The sequence below is a fragment of the Mixophyes fleayi genome, chromosome 1 (assembly GCF_038048845.1).
Source record: "Mixophyes fleayi isolate aMixFle1 chromosome 1, aMixFle1.hap1, whole genome shotgun sequence".
Taxonomy (NCBI): Eukaryota; Metazoa; Chordata; class Amphibia; order Anura; family Limnodynastidae; genus Mixophyes; species Mixophyes fleayi.
The window spans coordinates 357,279,500-357,299,010 of NC_134402.1; the positions used below are offsets into that span (position 1 = coordinate 357,279,500).

Below are 19,511 nucleotides of genomic sequence, written 5' to 3' on the forward strand. Positions count from 1 at the left end.
GCTGGATCATTTCTTACACAGGAACCAATAATTCAGGCACTAATATTTGGTCATGCTAATTATGAATTTATGTAAAGTTGAAAGTCACTTCTTTAATGTACACACCTCTTTCTACAAGTAACCAAAATCACATCATCCATTCCAGATTCACAAGCACACATCTGCATGCAATTTGTCTGACCACTTCTCATTTAGCTCATGAACACATCCTACTTTTTACATTTATTACAAAACACATCTCTAACAACAATTCAGCCAAAATCTATACAGACTACCAGATTTCTTTTTACACACATTGAGCCCCAAAGCGTAAGTCACACACTTGTGGTTTTTGGTCTGGATACTCAAGATTTGAAGACGTGAACAGCCCGCACCACATACTGCCGGCAGATAGGACATTCGCTCATTCTCTTGCCACATTTGGTGCATGTTACCATATGGCCACACTCCAGGAGAACACAGTCGATGACAGCGTCCATGCAGATGCGGCAAAGGTTGTCATCAGTACCGGTCAGCTGTAGCCTCTCTCTCTCTGGAGGAGATAACATGGGAAAAGCAGAACTTGATGTAATTTCAAATAGAAAAGAGTGGCAATGATACAGAGCAGAGGTCAGAAATGAAAGATGCTAAAATGCATATAAGAATACTGGTTTTTAGACTATGATAAGAATAATGGTAACCTGAAAAAAGAGGATTTATGTACTTACGTTAAATCCGTTTCTCTGATTCCGTCTGGGGGACACTGCTTACCATGGGTTGTGGAGGGGAGCTTGGGAGTTGGCACCTAACTAGTTAAACTTTAGTACTGCCGACAGATCCCTCCGCTCTACAATCCCCCTGCCCCCTCTTGTTCAGTTAATTAAAAAGCCCAAGGAGAAAAGGCCAGTCAAACAAGAGCACACAGAAGAAAAGCAGAAGGGAGGGATCGCAGTGTCCCCCAGACGGAATCAGAGAAACGGATTTAACGTAAGTACATAAATCCTCTTTTCTCTTTCATCCAGTCTGGGGGACACTGCTTACCACGGGGACGTTCTAAAGCAGCCCCCTAAGGGTGGGACCGCTCTGAAAACCCCGCTCGTAAAGCATTACGAGCGAAATTTGCATCCGCGGATGCAAATACATTAAACTGGTAACATTTTGTAAAGGTGTGGACAGAGGACCAGGTGGCTGCCCTGCAAAGCTGGTCTGCAGAAGCCCCATTCCTCGCTGCCCACGACGCCCCTACCGATCTGGTGGAATGGGCCGTAAGTCTCTCCGGCACAGGACGGTTAGCCTTTATGTAAGCTTGCTTAATGGTTGCCGTAATCCATCTTGCAATGGACTGTTTTGAGGCTGGCCAGCCTCTCTTATTAGCATCATAAAGAACAAACAGAGTATCAGTACGTCTGATTTGAGAAGTTCTCTTGACATAAATGCGGAGAGCCCTAACCACATCTAACTTTTCCATAGACTGTTGATCCGAATGGGAAGTAGATGAGAAGACCAGAACTACAATTTCCTGGTTCAGATGGAAAGCCGAAACTACTTTTGGAATGAAGGAAGAGAGGGTTCTTAACACCGCTCTGTCCTCGTGGAAAACCAAATATGGTTCCCGACAAGACAGAGCTCCTAATTCCGAAACCCTACGTGCAGATGCAATAGCCAAAAGGAAGAGGACCTTCCAGGTCAACCACTTCAAATCTGCCACAAGTAATGGCTCAAAAGGAGGCCCCTTAAGCATATCCAGTACCAGGTTGAGATCCCATGGAGCTATGGACGGAACATAGGGAGGCTGAATATGCAAGACTCCCTGGAGGAACGTTCTAATATCTGGTAAATCCGCTAATTTCAGGTGAAAAAATATTGAAAGAGCCGAAACCTGAACTTTTAAGGACCCTAACCGAAGCCCTGCTTCCAGGCCATCCTGAAGGAAAGCCAACAAGCGAGGGAGGCGAAAAGAGGACGAGTGACATGTCTTATTTTCGCACCATCTGATGTAGGCTCTCCAAATCCGGTGATAGACGAGAGCTGAAACTGGCTTTCTGGCTCGCATCATAGTATTCACTACGCTGGAGGAAAAACCTCTAGCCCTCCAGAGGCTGGCTTCAACAGCCATGCCGTTAAACTGAGCCGAGGTAAATTCTGGTGACGGAAGGGACCTTGCAGAAGAAGGTCTTCTCGAGACGGAAGACGGAAACCCTGTCCTTCCGCCATAGAGATTATGTCCACGTACCACACTCGGCGCGGCCATGAGGGAGCTATTAGAATTACTGGCAGACCGCCCTGTTTTACTCGTCTGAGTACGCGAGGAAGCATGGGAATCGGAGAAAACAGGTATCCCAAACTGAACACCCATGACATCGTCATAACGTCCACTGCCACCGCTAAGGGGTCTCTTGCCCTTGCGCAAAACCTGTGAACCTTTCTGTTGTGTCTGGAGGCCATGAGATCTATGTCCGGAAGACCCCACCTCTGAACCAGAGACTGGAAAACTTCCGGATGGAGTAACCACTCCCCCGGCATCATCAGGTTTCGACTTAGGTAGTCGGCCTCCCAATTCTTTATTCCTGGAATGAATACTGCCGATATCGCTGGAACAAATTGTTCTGCCCAAACCAAAATTTGAGCTGCAATATTCATTGCAGCTGCACTCTTGGTTCCTCCTTGCCTGTTGACATATGCCACGGCCATGGCATTGTCGGACTGAACTCTGACAGGGTGGCCCTGAAGGAGGGACTGGGCCCCCTGGAGGGCCAAAAGAATAGCCTTCAACTCCAGCATGTTTATTGATAGTGCTGATTCCTGAACCGACCAAAGTCCCTGGAGCCGGAGGTGCAGAATTACCGCCCCCCACCCTTTCAGACTGGCGTCCGTCGTGGCTATGATCCATGGCCATGGAGCGAAGGACCTGCCCACTGTCATGTGATCCTGAATCAGCCACAACTGAAGCGATTCTCTCGCCCTTGGAGATAGAGATCCTTTGGAGATCCAAACGTAGGTGGGATCCTTACCATTTCGTCAATACATCCCACTGAAAACAACGAGAATGGGCTCGACCGAATGGGATGGTCTCGAAGGAGGCCACGATCTTTCCCAGCAGCCGCATGCACAGGTGCATTGAGGGGTTGGGAGAAGACAAGACCTGAGTAGTTATACTCTGAATTGAACTGATCTTCTCGACAGGTAGGAACACCCTTTGCTGGCTGGTGTCCATAATAAGCCCTAGGAAAACCATGCGTTGACACGGAACCATCTGGGATTTCTTTAAATTTATTAGCCATCCATGGCCCTCGAGAACCGCCAAGGTGAGGGATAAGTGATGACGTAAGCAATTCTCTGTGGAGGATTTAATGAGCAGGTCGTCCAAATAGGGCACGACCTGAACTCCCTGAAGGTGAAGACATGCTGCCATAACTGACATGATCTTCATGAAAACCCTCGGCGCTGTTGAGAGGCCGAAGGGGAGGGCCCGAAACTGATAGTGGAAGGATCCCACCGACAATCTTAGGAGAGACTGATGGTGGATCCAAATGGGAATGTGGAGGTATGCGTCTTTTATGCCTATGGACGCCATAAACTGATCCTTCTCTAAGCCGTTTATCACCGACCTTAGGGATTCCATCCGAAATTTGTCCACCCGTAAGTGCACATTGAGGCCCTTTAAGTTTAGGATAAGACGAAAGGAGCCGTCCCGGCTTCATGACCAGAAACAGGTTTGAATAAAACCCCTGTCCTTTCTGGTAATCTGGGACCCTGCAGATAACTGAGAAAGAAGAGAGACGACACAATCCTGTATTGCCTGCCTTCTTGATGGATCTCGGGGTAGCGGAGTTAGGAAGAAACGATGTGGGGCCGGGCCCAGCAGGTCTATCCTGTACCCCTCTGATATAATACCCCGAATCCAAGGATCTTGGGAGGACGCTGCCCACTGTTCCTGAAACAAAGACAGACGTCCCCCCACTGGCGCCCCCTCCGGAACAGAGTGGTCGTCAGGACGCAGGTTTGTCCTGGGTCTTGGAGGCCTGGCACCTAGCTGCAAACGAGGCTCTCCCCCTGGCAGAGGAGCCTCGAGAATTGGGCCGTCAGCCTCTAAAGGACTGTCCTTTAGGTAAGCAGGTCCCCCGAAAGGGCTGACGAAAGGAGCTGACCCGAGGGCTCCGGCTCCTGCTAGGGAATACTGGCAAGGAAGTGCTTTTGCCCCCGGTTGCCTGTGAGATCAGGGTATCCAATTCCGGGCCGAACAAACCTGCAGCTGAAAAAGGAATGGTTTCCACTGACTTTTTTGATTCCGCATCTCCTTCCCAGGATTTCAGCCATAACGTTCTTCTTGCTGAGATAGATGCCGCCTGAATAGAAGAGGATACAGCCGCTGTGTTCTGGACCGCCTCATAAAAGGTACCCCGATGCCTCTTTCAAATGCAAAGCCAGGGAAAGTAAATCAGAGTCCTGTAATGCCTCTGCCAGCTGGTCTGCCCATGCTTCCATGGCTCTAGCAACCCAAGCTAAAACAAATGTGGGCCTAAAGGAAGAACCCGCAGCCGCAAATATAGATTTCAGCTGGGATTCCACTCTGCGGTCATTGACATCCTGCAGAGATGCAGAACCTGGGGCTGGGAGTAAAGTGTGCTTGGCCAATCGGGCTATTGGAATATCCACTTTGGGAATACTCTCCCAGCGAACCACATCCTCTTCCTGCAATGGATACAGGGAAGAGAACCTTTTGGGAACAGTGAACCTTTTATCAGGCTGTTTCCAGGCTCCTTCTGCAATCTCCTTAAGTTCTACGGAAGGGGGAAAACGGATAGCCTTTCTTTTGGCCTTCTTAAAAAGATTTCTGTCTCTAGGAGTAGGATCCTCCGGTTCTGGGAGGTCCAACGCTTGTCTTACTGCTAAAATCAAATCATTAATAAATTGGCTTTTAGAGCTTTCTTTCTGTCCCAAAGGTAGAACCTGGTCATGATCAGAATTAATTTCCCCCTCTTCCTCTGAAAACTCCTCAGAATCTGAAAGGACCATAAGGGTATTATCAGATTTAGGCCGCTTTCTTCTAGCAGGCGGAATGTTTGGGGATTCAAGTAACTGGTTCAGTTTATCCAAACCGTTTATAAATGCTGCGGACCATGGCGGCTCTGTGGGGACAGGGGCTTGGTCCGTCTGTAATGAGGAAGGTCCTGGTATAGACGTCCCACTAGAACCAGAGGAAGCAGGGAGGCCCAACGGTGTACTAGGATTATTAGCCACCGAAGTTGCCACACTAGACCACAATTGATTGGATTGAAAAACCATCTGGGCTAAAGAGGAAACCGACTGTGTCAGGGAGGCCATCCAGGCCGGTTCCTCCGATGGAGGGGCTGAAACCTGTTGGGTTTGCGCAGGGGGGACCCCCACTTCACAAACAGAGCAGAGCGCCGACGGGTCCTTCTGCCCACAAGGTAATTTTACATGACATTTTGAACATGTGAAATATTTTGCCATAGGGCCCTTTCCCTTATCTGACATTTCTTAATAAAGGAAGGCACACCAAACACACAGACTTAAATTGAAAATTTTTTTGCTGAGTAGAGAAAGATATAAATGTGTGGAGAGAAAAGTGTAAGCTACAAGAATCAACTAATCTAGATATAAAAGTTGTACTTGTAATATTTTAAACACAAAATAATACTTAAGCAGGTAGGAGAACTATAATATAACCCCTACTAGCCCACTTGTACACAGCAATGCAGAATATGTGATTAAATAAATCAGATACTTAGCCCATAGGCCAAATAGGGGAGAAGTCCAACAGCAGTATCCTGGTGCCTGCTCCCTCAGATCTGTTCTCTCTTCCCGGGCTTCTCCTTGGCGCCAGAAGACTGGGATAAACCATCTCTCTCTCTGGAAGGAGGGGGAGCTCTATGTGTTAGCTCGCCCCCTTCAGTAATGCTGCTTTAGCAGTGACTCTGTGGCCGAATAAAAAATAAAAGGTATTATGTGGCAGAGTAGTGGAGACCTCCAGGGGAGGTCTCCGCAGCGGAAAATACCTGATGCCCCCTCCTTTGCATGAGAGGGGATCCAGGTATAGCCCCCTTCTCCTTAGCCACCGAATGTCTCCTTCTTCCGAAATCCAAGATGGCCGCCGTCATAAGAAACATCCGATAACCGGCGCTCTATACCTGCAGTGGCAGCACCGGTTATCGGGGAGGCTCCAGGAGTGACAGCGGTCCGTGAGACCGCTTGTCACTCCCAATTCAGACACCCGTTCCTCCTGTCCCTGAGAGCCGCTGGCTCTCATCTGACAGGGGAGTGCCTGCGCTGCTCTGCTGTGAGTGTGTTCTCTATAGTATAACACACTCCAGCGCTGCCACCTGCAAAAAAAGGATTAAAAAAAAATAAATGAATGAAATAAAAGTATAAAAATTACACTAAGTACTAAAAAACACTGCCCAACTCCGCTGGCACCTAAAAAAAAACTGAACAAGAGAGGGCAGGGGGATTGTAGAGGGGAGGGGTCTGTCGGCAGTACTAAAAGTTAACTAGTTAGGTGCCAACTCCCCAAGCTCCCTCTCCACAACCCATGGTAAGCAGTGTCCCCCAGACTGGATGAAAGAGAAAGAGGAATTATTATTGCAAACTGTAACATTGCTATAACCATAAATCAGTTAAATGTCAATTACAAAATGCATAGCTAAATAAAGTGACAAGAAAGTCCTTGAAGGTATTGGGTCCCACCTGGATGTTTCAGTAGTGTAAAAATGTACTAACCTGGATCCGGTTTGAATTCCAGATTTTCCACTGGAAGGGGAAGAAAAAAAAAAAAAAAAGTATTATAAAGTGAATACAAACTATACAGCTACATAAAACACATTTTATAGCAATGATAGAAGTGGAAATTTAGAAGTGGCAGTATGGAGAATGTAATGGGAAAGCAAATGAAATTGGCTAGTTTTACAAAGAAGCAATAGGGAACTGGTGGTATGTTATACCACTGTATACACCCTCAGTTCGGCCACTGCTTTATACAAGGATAGATGCATACTCATGAGAATTACATGTTTTCCCACTAAAATGCTATTCCTGTTTTGCTTTACTCCCTTTGTGAAAAAAGGCAGAGCAGAATATACACATCACAACATGAGTATGGTCATACATACTGCACCGCCTGTGAAAAATTTAATATAAATGCCACAGTAAAGTATCTAATTCCCTACGTACAAGACTTCCTGTTCTCCTCATTCTCCCTGTACAGCCGGTTGACTTTCTCCACTAGTTCCCATTTCTCACAGCAGCCTGAGTAGTTGACAAAGTTCCGGGCCAGGATTTCCTTCAGTTGCCTGATTGTTAGCCCTTCTATTTCCTCCAGTGTTGATAAGTCAGACAATGATGCCCTTGTTCGCTTTCTTGATAGGTCAGTTGTCTTATGAGGGGAAAAAAAAAAAAAAAAAAAGAGGATTATTATAAAAGGATCCAATGACCGTGAAGTTTTTCGATGGATCCAGCTGGACAGTGACAGAGGCTTGTCCAATCAGCTGCATCGAAAACCTGACAATGGAGTTCACTCTCAAAACTTCCCCCTCATGTTAGCCTAGGAGAAGTGTATGACAATTTCAGCAATGCAATTATATAAATCAGATATATATTATCAGGTAATCTGTGCAGTAAACATAAGAGTTCAGTTGAGATATCTGTATTAACCATTTAGGGACCTGAGATAATAGAGGCTGACACTTTCACATATACTGTCCCTGATAATAAAACACCCACGTTAGTCAGGTATTGATAATTAAACTTACCTGCAGTTCTGGAGTTTCTGTATCTGACGTTACTGATATGGTTTCACTTGTTCCCTGGAAAAACAAAATTAGAATATAAGCATCACACAAGTCTAGTAGAGGCGTGGAGAGTACTTCTGAGGTCTAGGCTTGTCCTACATCTGTAAATTGTAGGGGGTTTAGAGCAAGTCATCAGCTGTAAGCTGCAGTAAACCCATCATGTTATCAGGTGCAGACATCCCCCTGCACACCATCCAAGGTGGACAATACAATTTGAGAATCTATAAAGTCTGCTGAGTAGACCCTAGGTACCAATAATATCCCACAATTCGAGTCTAGTGGGTAACTTACTTTTGACATGCACATCACTTCCCAGGATCAGTAACATGTCCGCCTCCCAAATCTCCTTCTGCTCAAGTCCTAACCTCTTAAAGTTTCTCCATTATTGTATACATGCCAAGAAACTTAGGGTGGTATCTGTTTAAGCTCTTCACGGTAAAGAAGGAATAACAGCTGTACACTCAATCTGGCCGCTAGTGGGGCAACTTGATCTAATGAAAGATCACCCCAGAAGCACAAGTGTAAAATAAGTACAATGATAATAAAAACAATGCAGCACTATTCTTGTATTTCAATATTACCTTTGTCAAACTATCAGTATGCCAGTGGCCGTAAACCATTAATTAAGGCAGAAGCAGTGATGGCGCTAACAATGAAAGCACCCAGTACCTGGGACGTAGATGCACTTCCCACGCTCCCGCTTCTGTCAGACAGTTCTCCCTGAGATGAGGATATGGAAGGTGAAGGTGCAGGTGCAGGAATTGCAGAAAAATAGGAGAAGGGCGAGGTCTGCGACCTTGTAGTGTTGTCCATACTGACATCCATCTCCTCTTCAGGACATGAGCCATGGTGGGAGAGCACTAGCTGCACCAAGTCTTCCTTCTCCCTACAGCTCTCAGTAGGGATGTTTCTTAGCGTCAGGTACTGACGAAGATCTTTCACTTTCAGCTTCATTAACTCAGGCCGCTGAAACGCTGTTTCTTGTAGTAAATGGCAGGTACTGCAGCGCCTGAAGTTTTCCTGCAGTGTAGAGCACACGGAGCAAAAATCTTTTTTGCAGTCGCCACAGATGTGCTGGAGGACAAAGAAGAGCAGGCATAAGTACCAGAATATAGCGTTATAATCTAGGTACTGCATTTCATTTAGGAGACCCACACTAGCAAAAGTCAAAATATATCTGTTTAAACATGCCAGGCACCCTAGCCATCCAGCTGTCCTTATGGCTTTTAGGGAAAACTGGTAGACCCCTAGAATTGTGCAGGGTAATAACCCTTCAAGCGTCAGAAGTGTACACATGGCTCTTCAGGTCAACAAAACCAAAACACATACATATATATATATAGACCTTGGTTTAAGAGAAACCGGCGCTACTGAGTGTGTTCACATAGCTCTATATAGAATACACTGAACAACTTGAAACAATAATCAAACATAAATAATAGAATACTTATATTCAAACGACGAATAGATCCATGTGTCACAATTTAGTGATCCTTCCCTGCATGTTAATTCAAAGTGATGTATTGCATGTGAAAAAAATATAACAGTGTGACATATTGTTATGTAAATAAAAAAATAAAAATAAAAAAAATCTAAAGTTTTTGAAGAAAATTTCTAAACGCGATTCAATCCATATGGTTTGTTCCTCCACAATCTCTCCCCTTTGTGGTTCTATTTACTAGACAATCAATATATAATCGCCTTCAGTGCTCAAAAAATTTCAATGTGTTATGTTGACTGGTCCATCACCACACAAATTCTTAAGTGAAAACATTTACAAGAGGAAAGATTCATGCGTCACTAAATTGTGACACATGGATCTATTCATCCTTTGAATATAAGTATTCTATTTATTATTTATGTTTGATTATTGTTTCAAGCTGTTCAGTGGAAGGTGGTAATCCATCTACCTGTGGTTTAAACATTTACCATTCTATATAGAGCTATGTGAGCACACTCAGTAGCGCCGATTACTCTTACCAAGATCTATATATATCTATCTTTTCTTTTACGGGAACATTTGTGTGGTTCCTTATAGAGGAATAGCAGCAACTGATAATAGCGCGGTCTACCGCTTTTTACATATATTTTAACACTAAAACACACCGGCTGTGATATAAAGATGTAACGCATTCAGAAGCACACAATCTGATGTCATTGTCCATCAAGAGATCATCCATGTATCAAATAAATGGCAACTTTGATGACAAACTGGGGCAATCTGTAAGATCAACTAAGTTTCTGAGCTTTTGGGTTAAGTACAGTGCAAAGTCAAAGTGGTGCCTTTGCAAGCCTAATATTTCAATTAGCATCATATTGCACCTGGCTGGACAAACTTGTAGATACGGTCATGGGGATTACGGATGCTAGTGTGTAAATATAGCGGAGAACACTGACAAAGGCGGCATGAGTAGCACACAATGTAGTGCAAATCACAGGAAAATGGTTAGTAGGTGTACACATTTATATGGGCACAGCACAAAATAAGGCATGCATTATGTACTAGGGTGCCCTTTGTGAATGACTCTTACAGGGTTTCATCCTATGCCACTGCAACTCCCAACATAGGGCTAGAACATATAGTTATCACCTTGTGTGTGGGGCTAGAACAACCTTTAAAGCTTTTTACATTGCTTTCCACTGTGAACGTATGCAGTTGCACATCACAGTCTAGGTATATATGGTAAATGTACTTTTTCCAGAAACACATCATTCTAGCTTTATTTTACCCTCTCTCTCCTTAGCTGGCAATTTCACACTTATATAGAAAAAGAGCAAAGAACTGGATCTAGAATTGGTGCACAATGTAATACATTTACAAGTTCATGTTTGACAAATAAACCAAATGTTTGAACATTTAAAATGTAACTTTTATTGACTAATAACTAACATTATTAAAAAGCAGCAAAATATATCTGTGAAAAAGTGATCAAGTATAAAAGAGGAATTGGAGAAGATGTACCTTATATCTTATTTCTCCTACCTCTGTGACATTGTATGTTAAATAATATAAAGAATCTTGCTCAGTCGTTTTATAATATTGTAATACACTTTTCACAGATACATTTCGCTGCTTTTTAATAAGAAGAAGCCTGATACAGACAGTTACTGTAGCTGTACTTTAGCACATCCTTTCATTGCACATGGTATTGTAAGCACGTGCTGAAACCCTGGAAATGGTTAGCAAGATGTTCTTCTGACCATGACTTCATGGACCGTTTTAGGAATACCGGGGAGGGAATTCACATACAAACGTTAAACACAATTTACAACGCAGTGGAACGTACGGATGTTTTTGCAGAACTGATCTCTCCTTCTCACTACTTTACAGGAAGCTACTGTAAAATCTCCAAAAGAAATGGATGCATAATAGTCTTGTGCGGAAACATTATTTCAATTACAGGTTAATTTTATTTGATCAGGTTTAGACATAATACAATTCTGGATCTGGGACAGAACGATAGAGAAATTGTATGGTCATAAACTGCTATAACTTTTGTTTACATCAACTTATAAAAAACTCTGCCTCAATGCATTTGTCCCAGAGGCATATTATCATCACATTATCTAGCCTCCGTCTATATTATACACTGCAACCTACTGATCATGTTTTGGCATGACGTGTTAAATTGTATTCTTCAATACAAATTGACCTGGAATACATACAAGTTGGAGGTAAGACATTTGTTTCATATAGAAGGTACATATGACATGCTCACTGTTGTCACTAGTCTCTATACATATTGGTTCAGTCTATATAATAGTGGTGTGTAGACAGTAGGGAGATTATCTCTGAATATGACCTCACCTTTTTCCTGAAAACAGAGAAGGCCAGGCCACAAGCTTTACACACGATGGTGGAGGAGGATGAAGGATATGATGAAAAGTCAGTGTTCTGTGCAAATCTAAAGGGTCCAGCTCCACCACCAAAGCCTGACTGCTGCCCTCGCACAGCTCCAGTACCCATGACTTCATTCAGCAGCCCACAGCAAGAAGCCCACATGGAGCTGGCCCCCGCCTGTAATATGCAAAGAGGAAGGTCAGTGAAGACAAACAAGCACAAGTAGGCAAAGTAAATACAAATGCAGGAAATTATGATGCCTAACGAAGAGTAGAATTTTTATTGCATTATAGGAGATGGATAAAAATGGACGTACCATTGTACCAAGTATGTTCTTGCTACCAGCTAACCGGTAGTCAGCACCAAACCTTTTCTTACATACTTGGGTCTTCCCAAAGACCCAACTCTTGGTAGCAAATGATGAGATTTTGTATCTACACACCAGCAGGCTTAGGTCTGTCAGAAGGTGGAATATAAGTGAGTGTTTTACATGCTATACAAAATATAGCAGATATAACTATACATCTACTGAAAACTGACAAAGAATGAAAAATATGATAGAGATGGAGTCACCTGGCAGCAGGAAAGATCATATTAAGAGACTACGCACTACACTACATACATGGTGATTGCATATCACTGGATTCATGATTAAGCTTTAGCCATCTGTACCCTAAGGACCTGTTACATTTTATGGTAAAATGAAACCAAACTGGTTACAGGTGGCAGGTTTGGCTTTTTTTCCCCACCATCATATATTTGTTGTTAATGCCATTACACCCTCACATTTGAAATAATTTATTATCTCTTCTATAATAGACCTTGTTTACGTTGTGCTTAAAAATGCTGTAAAACATTATGAGAGGACTGTGCACAACAGCCCAGCTGCCACCATGTGTCCCAAAGAGGGGGGGGGGGGGCAAGGGTTTTGTATGTTCTCCCCAAAAGGAGTTTGGGGAGAACATACAAACTCCACACAGATAAGACCATGGTCGGGAATTGAACTCATGACCCCAGCGCTGTGAGGCAGAAGTGCTAACCACTAAGCCACCGTGCTGCATCAAGAAATGCAATTGTATACCTCTCCCTCCCTGGAGAGGTTGAATCCATGGCTTCAACATCTAAGTAGGAGCATGTAGAGAAGACATCAAGATTAAGAGAGGGGAAGGACTAAGCAACTAAGGTGAGATACAAGGTAGTTGATAAAGACGTGGGGGGAGCAGGGATGCACAAGATTCTGGAAATGTGGGAAGTTTTACAGAACAGGAATAGGTTAGGAACGGATATGGATGGATAGAGTGACTCGGCTGTTAACTGAAATGTTTATATTTTATTACTTTGAGGCAAAACAAGTGGAGATATGATTTTATTTTCTTATCATTTAATATTTGTGTAACTTGTTCTGTCGTACAATTAGAGCATTATTACCTATGATATAACACACACAAAAGAGACAGTTGTTGTGGAACTAGGTGGGCATGATGGGTAGCACCTAGATATCTACCTCTTATTTTGTCACTTGATATCATTTGTACTTTAACAAGACCCACAGATGGTTTACCTCTATTATATAAAAACGAGGTCCCAGCATGTGTGCTGGAACTAGTAGTTCTACAGAACCACAGACCGTCCAACTCAGTTTTGTAACAAGCAAGTGATTGTGGGATGTCATAATGGATTGCTGTAGCCAAGAAAGCCGTTTCCCTGAACTGCACTGTCAAACTGTTCTTCCAATCAACACTTCTACCACTACATCCACAGCCCGAGCCTACGGACCATATTAACCGTGTGACACTGGGCTGCCCATGCTACTAGTAGCATGCCCGTTTTCTCCCCACATCACCTCTGCCGCTACATTTGCAAGCTTAGTAGTGTGACCACAACAGGGCGACACTGCTAATATAGCCCGTGGCTTCGGCCTACTGCCGGATGTAGGGAGTAACATAGTGAGGAGTGGGAGAGAGGCATGGGCAGCAAGGGCAGAGATGTTGAGGGGAGCACACGCTTGCTGCCTAAGTAACAGAGGTTTGGGCCAGCGGAAGAACTTGCTAGTAAGGGATCAACAGTATGAACTGGCGCAAAACTCTAGAGAGGTCAGCTTCTGTTTCGCCTGTGTATCTTCACATGTGTTTGTATAGGTAAGTCTGTGTTGTGATTGGTGCATGTCTGATGGGTGAGGTGCACATCCACAACGTGGCACGTCCTGGACCAATTTGCTTTATTAGTATGATATTTACAATTTTGTGTACATTGGACATACTTCTTGTTGGCAAGACTAAGGTTAGGTACACACTATAGAGTTTTCAGCCAATCACAAGATAACGGACCGTTCGTCCTGATATTGCATTAGTGTGTATGCTCCAACGATGAACGGTTATGGTTCCAAAGCACATTGTAACGTTTCAATTGATTTTTAAACAAAACTAAAAATCTCGTTCAACGATGTTGTTCCAATTCTGCACTGTGTATGCAGTCATGACCGGCAGTATCTATAGATCTTTATGGAGTGTACAGAGTCACAATCTTTTCAGTCGATGGCTATGACAGATGAAGAGCACAGATCCTTGTAAACATGTATAGTGTGTACACGTGAATCAGCACTTAATTTTTTTTTCTGTAGTTGGAAAAATCGTTAGATGTCGCATCGGGAGAAGTTTTCTGCAGTGTGTACCCTGCCTTGGTTAAAACAATACATTTAATCAAAGAAAGATTTATCTGTAATAAAATATCTGTGGGATTTCTATTTTTTGTTAAACTTTGCAACATATACAGAAGAAAAATAATATAAACGTTAACTTTTAAAGATAAGCGGTGAACAACCAAAATATTAAACAGGGAAGACAACTGTGGGGACCCCATTAATATGATTTGTCCGTTGATATGAGATCAGCAAGTAAATGGTTTTAGTTAGTATCAGCAGGCAATTAAACAAGGGTTACAAGGAAGGAGCTGGAGGGCACAGGTGAAGGTTTGGAGGGTCATCTGTTGCCCATCACCACATTAATGTCTTAATTGATAGAAAAGTTAAGGGCCATGTGTTTACAATGATCCCTGTCACTAAAAACTCCACAAGTTTTGTTTATTAACTTGTATGAAAAAGTTGCAAATCTAAGTTGATTACCTAAAACTGCAAAGCTCTGTTTTCTCACATTAAAACAATCTGCCTGGTAAATCTTATTTAAAAGCATCTATTACAATCATAAGGTCTGAAAACCATTCAATAACTGCATTTCCTGAACTGAATAGGGATAGCATAGTGCAGCCATATATCCAGCTTTCTGGTTCAGCATTTTTGTTGTCGAGATGACAGTGATAAAAATAGGAAGGCCTCCTTGACATCAGTTTAGATATATTTGGTCATTTCCATGGAGCCGTCAGTTGAGAATAAAGCTGCCTCACATTAAGTATCAGATTCAGAACATGACACTTGAAGAGAAATACCATATTTAGAATTAGATTTCATCTTCATATAAACATTTAGTAAAACATATTGTCAAATACTAGAGCACAGAAAACACACTAGCCTGTGCTGGGTGAAGTCAATCAATCTAACCAATGGAGAACATAATGTACCTAATATCACAAAAGCTGTTAAACTGCGTGTGTGTCTTTAACCAATCACAATTTGTTTTTATTATACAGCAATATATATATATATATATATATATATATATATATATATATATATATATATATTTATATATTAGTGTGATCTATTTTGTTTCAAAGGTCATGTACGTCAGATCTTTCTGCTCCATCTTACCACAATGAACATATTGTATGCTGTGTACCATTCCCTTTACCACCATACTGCTACTCTCTCTCGTGCATCATCTTGCTTTTATAGAATCACATATATTAAAGGCCTTTGGGACAACCCCCCTCTGCAATATCTCCTGCCCCATTATAGCAATGTGGGTCTCTCCTTTGGGATGCCTACTATTAACTGATAAGAGCTGTCATATTTCACTATTCCAGAGAAAGGAGCATAGAGATTGTCCAGGACTGAGACCATCCCTAGGAATCACTGCAAGGACAGGAGCAGTGAACTGAAGGAGACACCTTGCCTATCAGTTGCCACATTCACATCTGAATTATCCACCAAGTTTAGTCTCCAGCTGTGAAAGCTGTCAGACAACTGTTTTTAGAGCAATGTTCTATATAAAACAGAATTATTTACAGTTTTATTGTTGGGGTATTGTCTGTACACTGTATAGTTATCGTTACCGCAGTAGCTATTCTCCCTTAACAGCTTAAATTTTGCTATCAGGTATTGTCTTCTATCAACAGGTGATGCCTCAAACACATTTTGAACACAATGTTTATACTGAAAAATATTATGTAATTCCATTTGTTACTTAGCACCATATAGATTTTGTACAGTGTTACAAGAGTCAGTTCTAAAACCCCTATTTTCTGGATTATTGTCAGCTCCTGAAAAGACTATGACAAAGAGAAAAGCACACCATGGAAGACCAGTCTGCTGTACAAGGCCATCAAAGACACACAGAGGATCTACTATACAGCAATTCCAAGTAAAATAAAACAGGGGAAAACATTAACAATGTTTTTTTTTGTGTGGTAACACTGCCTATAGGACACCACCTCTCTTTTAAGATTATGGTATAAGATGTACTTCAGTCTGTTAAATGTAATACCAAATAACAGTATTTATTCAAATTAAGGCAACACCACAGTACTGTCCGACTTGGCAATTACAATAATACAAGATATGTTTTTTAAATCAGGGCCCAAAAAAATCTAGGAAGGAGGTCCCATGACGATTAGAAAATACACCCTGGCACTCAGCTGTCCTGGTCGCACACTGCTGGGGTGAAGTCACTGGTGAGAGAGTCTGGCAGTGAATCAGTTGCACTCTGCTCCACTGCCAGACTCACATACTGACTGCGGAGCTCGCAAGAGAAACATGATCAAGGTATCATCTCCTGAGAAATTTAACACAGCGGACGGATATTGCTGCTGCCTGGGCACCCCTGGGAGCCACCCAGAGCTGTAACTTTAAATTTTAGTGCCTGGGGCGAGGAGGAAAATTACCCCTCCCAGCCCTCAATTTTAACCATATGAACCTAAGATATTCAAAACTTCAGCATTGCGCACTGGGCGGTCACCCCTCTCGCACAGCCCTAGAGTCACCTCACAGGCAGTATTATTGGAGAATTTTTCCTCAAATTGCTAGTGCCTAGGTTTTGACCCTGGCTCCTAACTGTTGGATATATAAAGTATAAGAAATCATTGAACATGATATGACAATAACGATTCATAAATAATGATTGTGAACAAATCACCTCTGTGAAACGGATGAAGCACATAAAATCACGATGCGCATAAAACAAAAGTACAAAAGACGACCATGCATTCAATAATACAAAAAAAAATGAGAAATCATCAAGTAGAATGTAAAAAACTATTCCAACACCATTGACACCAAAAATAATACAAACCAGTCTTCCATGCTGTCCATGGTGCTGAGATCTTTTAGGCCTCAAAGGGGCAGATTCAATTCAGTGTGAGGCGCTGCTGAATTTTGCCTCATTTTTTAGATGTGCATATTGATGGCTATTATGGTAATTAATCTTCGTAACTTTCTGAGACGTGAGGAAAAACTTGCATAAATTTCTATAAAAACTGACGCTATGGGGCAGATTTAATTAGCCGCAATGAGAACATCACGGCCGCGCATTTTTACCATTGCTACGGTAAAACTCTCCGCTCATATTTCCTCGCACCCCTACGGTGCGTGAGGAAAAACGAGCGGATATTTCTGTAAATATATTTGTTGTGAAATGTCTCCGGAATGCCTGTGAGACAATTCATGGCTAACTGAATCTCCCAATGTGTCTCTGTGGACTGTTCCGGAGACACATCGCGTCAATTCGTGCTGAATTGAATCTGCCCCTAGGGGCATATTCTCTGGCACATCCACGGACAAAAAACATTGAAGTTATGGCAGGAATCTCCCATTATTTTTCCTCGCATCTCATAGAAGTGTGCAGAAACAATGAGCGGTGACTCCTACCATAATAGCCAGCAATATGTGCGACCGGCCATCATGGTGATGTCCATGAGGTGCATCGGCAGCAACTGAATCTCAATATACAATTCTGCACGCGGTATCAACGAACATTATGGATTGTGAGAGAAAGTAGGCAACCGTTCCAGAGGTATTGTGTAACATTGCATATTTTTCCTTGCACTCCACAGAGGTGAGCAAGAAAATCAGCTGTAGCATCTGGAAAGGCTATGGACAAACATCAGTGATGTTCGGTGGCACACTGCTTAAAATTGAATCCCACTAAAACCACTACCTTATTACTAAAGAAAAGGTTTAAAAATAACAGTTTCTGATGGGCAAAAAATAAACAAACTGCAGTGCAGACAGTGCTGGGTTACAACCACCAAGGAAATACCATACCGATTGGGGAGGAGTAGTGTGTGAGAGAGAACACATTAAGGCCACATAATGAGCAGAACATTCTTAATAGCAAATTTAATTTGCCCATATCGCTTTATAACATTTTAGACCATGATGGGGATTTTACTGGGGCTGCAAATACACATATTAAACCAATATATTATATGTTATTATATTGTAAATTACACAATAAACTACAGAATTTACTACATATTATGCATGATCATTTTTGTACTCAAATGTTAAAATATTATTTATGTTTAAGATTCAGAGCAACTGAACTGAGTTTATTTTCATTCCCTATAACCCGGAGTGAGCGTTGACCTCCCCGCCGGTATAGGGGGAGGCTGGGTGTACTAGGGTCATGGTCTGCACAGGAGAGCACACCCACAGCCACTATAGGAGGAGCACACTACCCGTACACCTCTGGCGGCTGCTGGCCGGTTACCTTCATGACACCGTCCGCTCTGCGCTCCCCACCGACCCGGTCCCTGACAGACAACCATCAGTCGCCGCCGCTACATGTAAATCCCAGCGTCACATGACATCACCGCTCATGTGACCGGACCTGTGCTGACGTCAGCCAGCCAGTCACGTGATCCTACTATACAGCTGGGAGCAGTCTGTGTGCTGCTCAGTGCTGGAGCCTTGTACTGTATATTTGTATAATACACATTCCTAGTCGGAAAATATGCTTTCCAGTTTGTCACACTGGTATATTAATTTAATATGCATATTATTAATTCACTTGTCTAATTGCAGTGTGGCTTCTTACAGACCGTGATAACTCTAAGGTTGTCTTGTATTAGGAGCGTGGCTTAGCAGTCCCTATTGTACTGTGAGCTCTGGGAAAGCAATGCTCTGGGACCATACTACCATGGTTATTGGATGAACCAGATTATTTGGTAACACTATTTTTAAATTACTGTCATGGAAACCATCGATGTGCTGCAAACACGGTTGTCAGCCATAAGTTACAGTTCATAGTAAAATAGTATTTACATTTTCATCTGTCAGTAAGCACAAAAGCCTGACAATAACTGACGTTTGCCAGACACACCTTTGAGTTGTGATATACAACACCCTAAAGTACTACATAAATATTAAAGCATCATTTGCATTTTGCAGAGCACAATTTTTTTTTCATGTGCGTATACTTATCTGCATAGTGTATTTCTAGTCAACTTCATGGTCTTAGAAACTGGCTGAGACAAATAAATCTGCCCCTAGTTTTCGGGTTCACAGATATAACTGTGTAGATCAGGGTTTCTGGACTATCAGATTCATGGGATACTTCAGTTTATATATGCACTTACCCTTGTGTATTAAACAATTGTCCCATAGATTGTAAGCTTGCGATTCGGGCCCTCTTACCTCTCTGTATGTATTACCATGTATTGTTCTATTACTGTTTCCTCCCAACTGTAAAGTGCCTCGGAATCTGCTGGCG

The 19,511-nt window shown here is 42.6% G+C and overlaps 1 protein-coding gene across 2 annotated transcripts; it reads right to left on the reverse strand.

Annotated features, from left to right (window-relative positions):
- Positions 1 to 209: 209 nt before the first annotated feature.
- RNF34 (ring finger protein 34) lies at positions 210 to 19,511 on the reverse strand. 2 transcript variants are annotated; one of them, XM_075178265.1, is made up of 7 exons: positions 19,436 to 19,511; positions 11,596 to 11,805; positions 8,457 to 8,861; positions 7,749 to 7,802; positions 7,171 to 7,372; positions 6,721 to 6,750; positions 210 to 532 (listed from the first exon to the last, which is right to left on the reverse strand). In XM_075178265.1, exons 2-7 carry the CDS (start codon positions 11,788 to 11,790, stop codon positions 345 to 347), a joined length of 1,074 nt encoding a protein of 357 aa, XP_075034366.1. In that variant the 5' UTR covers positions 11,791 to 11,805; positions 19,436 to 19,511; the 3' UTR covers positions 210 to 344. The 2 variants fall into 2 exon arrangements, with proteins under 2 accessions (XP_075034366.1, XP_075034360.1); XM_075178259.1 differs by lacking the exon at positions 19,436 to 19,511 and adding an exon at positions 18,510 to 18,605.